The following is a 6,000-nucleotide window of genomic DNA, read 5'->3' as shown; positions in this document are numbered from 1 at the left end:
CTTATCATCAACCTGAACTACAAATCTTCTCAAAAATTGCTAGTGACAATGCTTTTAAAGTATTAATTGACTGAAAACTGCTTTGGGAGGGTTGTGCCTATGAAAGAAGCTGTTTTCTTTTACTCTTTACATTAGACACACGCTATTTAAGCAAGCACTTATTGGTCCAGCTTTTTACATATGGTAGGGTTGCAGGTTTTATCTTGGTCAGTCATGTAATTAGCTAGTTAGTCACTAGTTCTATGGACTGTCCATTTTTATTTTCATAATTAAGCATGGGTTCTTCACAGCAAGATCTTAGTGACGTTAAAGTTTACAAAAACAGCCACTATGTGAAATGCATGATACCCAGTGCCCAATGTTCTTGTACAAACGCCTAAAACTGAGCCAGCAACACTACTTATAAAGAATTGTGACATGTGACATGTTATTATAACACTGATAAACCTGTCTGGCAGTAAGAAAGGAAACAAATCATGTGGTAGTTTGCATAGTGACAACATTTCAGACTATTGTGAGAAAATGCACTTTTCAAAGTGCTTGCAACAAACTAGTTGATATATTAAATTCACTGACCTTTAGGTTCTGGGATCGAGGTTCCAGCCTACATTAGTGGAATAAAGATGAGATATTTGTATCCTCAATAGTCACAGGTGAGGTGCCGGAAGACTGGAGGTTGGCAAACGTGGTGCCGCTGTTTAAGAAGGGCGGTAAGGACTAGCCAGGGAACTATAGACCGGTGAGCCTGACCTCGGTGGTGGGCAGGTTGTTGGAGGGAATCCTGAGGGACAGAATGTACATGTATTTGGAAAGGCAAGGACTGATTAGGGATAGTCAACATGGCTTTATGCGTGGGAAATCATGTCTCACAAACTTGATTGAGTTTTTTGAAGAAGTAACAAAGAGGATTGGTGAGGGCAGAGCTGTAAATGTGATCGATATGGACTTCAGTAAGGCATTAGACAAGGTTCCCCATGGGAGACTGGTGAGTAAGGTTAGATCTCACAGAATACAAAAAGAACTAACCATTTGGATACAGAACTGGCTCAAAGGTAGAAGACAGAAAGTGGTGGTGGAGGGTTGTTTTTCAGACTGGAGGCTTGTGACCAGTGGAGTGCCACAAAGATCTGTGCTGGGTCCTCTACATTTTGTCATAAGAGGTACAGTTAGTAAGTTTGCAGATGACACCAGAATTGGAGTTGTCGTGGACAGCGAAGTAGGTTACCTCAGATTACAACAGGATCTGGACCAGATGGGCCAATGGGCTGAGAAGTGGCAGATGGAGTTTAATTCAGATAAATGCGAGGTGCTGGATTTTGGGAAAGCAACTCTTAGCAGGACTTATACACTTAATGGTAAGGTCCTAGGGAGTGTTGCTGAACAAAGAGACCTTGGAGTGCAGGTTCCTAGCTCCTTGAAAGTGGAGTCGCAGGTAGATAGAAGAGTGAAGAAGGCATTTGGTATGCTTTCCTTTATTGGTCAGTGTATTGAGTACAGGAGTTTGTTGCAGCTTTACAGGACATTGGTTAGGCCACTGTTGGAATATTGCGTGCAATTCTGGTCTCCTTCCTATCAGAAAGATATCATGAAACTTGAAAGGGTTCAGAAAAGACTTACAAGGATGTTGCCAGGATTGGAGGATTTGAGCTATAGGGAGATGCTGAACAGACTGGGGCTGTTTTCCCTGGAGCGTTGGAGGCTGAGGGGTGACCTTACAGAGCTTTACAAAATTATGAGGGGCATGGATAGGATAAATAGACAAAGTCTTTTCCCTGGGGTCAGGGAATCCAGAACTAGAGGGCAAATTGTGAGATGGGAAAGATATAAAAGAGACCTAAGGGGCAACTTTTTCACACAGAGGGTGGTATGTGTATGGAATGAGCTGCCAGAGGATGTGGTGGAGTCTGGTACAATTGCAACATTTAAGAGGCATTTGGATAGGCATATGAATAGGAAGGATTTGGAGGGATATGGGTCGGGTGCTGGCAGGTGGGACTAGATTGGGTTGGGATATCTAGTCGGCATTGGGTTGGGATATCTAGTCGGGTTAGATCGAAGGGTCAGTTTCCATGCTGTACATCTCTATAACTCTATCTCCTTTAGCTATTGACATTAAAAAGGCCTAACCACAATGAGTTTTGCTAATCTCAATCTAATTATACCAGAAATAGATACTGGGCAAAGCTGGTTTCCATGTGGAACAAAATGGCAACCTCACTTAAAGGAATTACTGGTGTGGGAAATGGAAGTGCCAAATTGATCTCAGAGGGATAGTATCTTTACTAATCTGAGAATGCTTGATAGGCAAAAGTGAGGACTGGAGATGCTGGAGATCAGAGACAAGATTAGAGTGGTGCTACAAAAGCACAGCAGGTCAGGCAGCATCCGAGGAGCAGAAAAATTGATGTTTTAGGCAAAAGCCTGAAACATCGATTTTCCTGCTCTTCGGATGCTGCCTGACCTGCTGTGCTTTTCCAGCACCATTCTAATCTTGACTGAGAATGCTTGATGCCAACACTGGATTCCTGAACAAATGTTCCTCAGCTTGGTGACTGTAAAGATCTCCTTAGAAAGTTCTCTAAATCTCATAACAGACTCTCAGTTTCCTCCCTCTATATTTAGTGGACAGTTGGGCTCCATTCCCTAGTTAATATATTACATTAATATTACCGTTATTGCTAACACCTTAGCTTACTGTCAACTTCTGGAGATTCTCTCATCTCTACCAAATCATGTCCAAATAATGAGACATTTCATTAAACTATTGCTGAAGACTTTGTGGGAATTGTGTTTTGTTTTCTGACATTGCTGTATGATAGGAAATCTAAATGAACTGGATTACAAAAAACATCTAACAGGCTTACACTTGATTCTTAGACCAAAAATATCTCAAAACTTTCTGCCCTAAAATATGCTAACCAACTGTACTATGAAAACAAGAAAAAAAAACAAATAAATTGCCCGGAGCTAACTAGTTAAAAACAGGATTTCTGATTCCTGTTAAAGCACCACTATTGAGCCGTTTCCTATGAAGAATGACAGAGCTTATAAAAAATGAAATGGTCAGCACAGTCAGGATTACAATTCCAGAAACTAATGAAGTTGTCACAGAGTTGAAGTGAAAGGTAGATTTTCCCATGTTGCCTGAAAATAGAATGTAAAAACAGTCAGGGTTTTCCCAATTGTAAACATTTGTTTATCTAACATAAATTATCTAAATTACCTTGTACTGTTTTAAGTTAAGTTTCATGCCGTCACTTGCAATCTGATTTTGAGGATTAAATGCTACTTTTATTGATACAGTCTGTAGGGGTCTGATCCAGACATCATTTCAAGAAGATAATGTGTTCAGAGTATAATCTGACCTCAAGAATCTTTTCTATCAAGTTAAAAAATCAGGTTATAGTTAGACCTAGATTTGTCATTATCTCCTGATGCTTAGTAAGCAGATTTGGGTGGGAATGGTCAGGTAAAAATGAGACTGGCCTTTATTGGCACTACGGTCCCATACTCCTGGCTAAAAACTCAGTGTGAAGCCCATCTAGGGCTGCCTGTCTGTAATTTAATGGAGTGTTAATTCCCAAAATAGAGTCGAGAAAAGCACAGCAGGTCAGGCAGCACAGCAGGTCAGATCAGATGCTGCTTGACCTCCCATTCCTTCCCACACAGCCTGGCTCTATCACTACCACAAGTAAAATAGCATTGGGAATAGGGTGAGAGTCTTAGGTAGCTATTAATTGGCCATTTAGGAACCTCAAGAGGCCTAAACAAAGCTGCTTGAGTATGCCTTCATAAAATTTATACAGGTCAGACATCCTGAGGGAAAATTACATACTGGATGTTGTGAGTCCCTCCACCTTCAAACCCACTTGTGGAGAGTGTAAAATCCAACCTACTCAAATAGCAAATGTCAGGAGTTGAAGATGACCATTAGGCTTATTGTGATTGTAGTAAGCAAAATAGAGCTATCCAGCTTAATCCCACATTGCAGCTCTTGATCGCTATGTTCCAGCACTCATGAGTGTGTATCCAAGGGTTATTTTAAATGTGATGAACATTTTTGCATCAACCGCCATTTCCAAGTAGTTAGTTCTAGTTCCCAAATATTCACTGCATACCTCTCTCCCTTCAACTTCCCTCTCATCTTTCTACCAAGTATTTTAAATTTTTGCCTCTGGTTATTGACCACTCTACCTAGACCTCTGATAATTTCATACACTTCAATTAAATCTCTCCTTAGTGTCCTCTATTTAAAATGAAACAGTCCCAATCTATTGTGTCTTTACTCAAAGCTAAGAATGTCTATTTCTGTCAGTATCTTTATTAGTCTCTTCGATATGCTGTCTAGCACTATCACATATTTTCTTTGATAACAGAAGTATAGGGCAGCATGATGGTTGTTGCTGAACCTATTATACTCTTCTAGCATAGCCTCCTGGTTTTTTTCTGCCTTGGCTAATGAAGTTATGCATTCTATATGCTTTCTTAACCTATTGATCCATTTTTCTTACCTTCAGGGATCTGTGGACATGCACTTCAAAGCTCTTCCCATTCATACACATCCTGCAATTTATTGTGTATTGCTTTGCTTTGTTTACCTTCCCCAGAAGTACTCCTCTCACACTTTTCCATCTGGCACCTTTCTGCTCACCTTATCATCCACTGATGTTGTCCTGTTGTCTACAGCTTTCTTCTTCATGATCAACAACATGGACAATTTTTGATTCATTTGCAAAGTTCTTAATCATGTCTCCTACACTTCAATCCATCTCATTGACATAAACTACGAAAGGCAAGGGAGAAAGCACTGAACCCTCAAGTAAATTTCCCCAATGGAAAACATATTTCTGAAACAAAAGCCCAAAATTGTGAATTCCAATTTGCCATTAGCCCAGAATCCTATAGACTCACATGTTTCTGACCAGCTGCCATGTGGGACCGTGCCAATAACCTTGATAAAATCCAAACAAAGCTGCTTGAGTATGCCTCCATAAAATTTATACCTTCAAACCCACTTGTAGAGAGTGTAAAATCCAACCTACTCAAATAGCAAATGTCAGGAATTGAAGATGACCATTAGGCTTATTGTGATTGTAGTAAGCAAAATAGAGCTATCCAGCTTAATCCCACATTGAAGCTCTTGATCGCTAGGTTCCAGCACTCATGAGTGCGCATCCAAGTGTTGTTTTAAATGTGATGAGCACACGTTCAATATTCAATATCCAATATAGGGTTTATTTTCATTGACCCTCATTGTAATCTCCCCAAAAAATTAAATCATTGTTCACCAGACATGACTAAATCCATGCTGACTGTCCTTATTCAATCCATGCTTTCCCTAAATGATGATCTGAAGTACGATGCCAATTGAATTTGCTTTCAATTCGTCTTATCTTGGGATTAAGCCTGGATAGCTATATTTTGCCTGGAACAGTCACAATAAGCCTAAGGGTCATCTTCAGTTCCTAATCATTTGTTATTTTTAATAAAAGTGGGTTGGAAACTGGAGGGACTCAAAAAGTCCAATGTGTAGCTTTCCCTATGTGTGTGCCTGATCTGTATAAACTTTATGGATGCACAGAAAAGAGTAAACAAGCAAGAAATATGAATCAGAAAGAGCTTCTGCAAATATACTAAAATAAGAGGATGAGACTAGCAAATGAATGGGGACAAGGAAATGGCAGAAATATTGAACCTTTTGAAAACATCTTCAATAAAAATCATCAACGTGTCTGCCAATAATCATAGAGAAAATTGGGGGAAGAGAAGGAGCAACTTAAAACAATCTCGATGACGAGAGACAGCATTTCATTTCTTTCAATTCTTTTTCTGTTCTTATACTACTTTCTTTTCTTAGCCTAATCTACTAACATTATATAAGGTGTGAGTCCGTGGCAAGAGAGGTGCCCAACGTTGATGGCATTATGCCAAGTAGCAGTGAGAGAGGGAGAAGGCAGCCCCAGGGGGTAAGTGGGAATGAGAGAGGGAGCAAGCAGCCCC

At 40.1% G+C, this 6,000-nt stretch overlaps 1 protein-coding gene across 1 annotated transcript in view; it reads right to left on the bottom strand.

The window, feature by feature from the left end:
* Positions 1 to 2,572: 2,572 nt before the first annotated feature.
* Positions 2,573 to 6,000, bottom strand: part of zpld1a (zona pellucida-like domain containing 1a) — a 49,017-nt gene continuing 45,589 nt past the window's right edge. The window contains exon 11 of the mRNA XM_043701590.2: positions 2,573 to 3,144. Within this exon, the coding sequence (XP_043557525.1) occupies positions 2,972 to 3,144 (173 nt within the window). The 3' untranslated portion in view covers positions 2,573 to 2,971. The remainder of the gene's footprint in view (positions 3,145 to 6,000) is intronic.

This window comes from Chiloscyllium plagiosum, unplaced genomic scaffold, assembly GCF_037043375.1.
Source record: "Chiloscyllium plagiosum isolate Xiang-an unplaced genomic scaffold, Cpla_swu_hap1 HiC_scaffold_12, whole genome shotgun sequence".
NCBI lineage: Eukaryota > Metazoa > Chordata > Chondrichthyes > Orectolobiformes > Hemiscylliidae > Chiloscyllium > Chiloscyllium plagiosum.
This window is presented reverse-complemented; position numbering and strand designations above follow the sequence as displayed.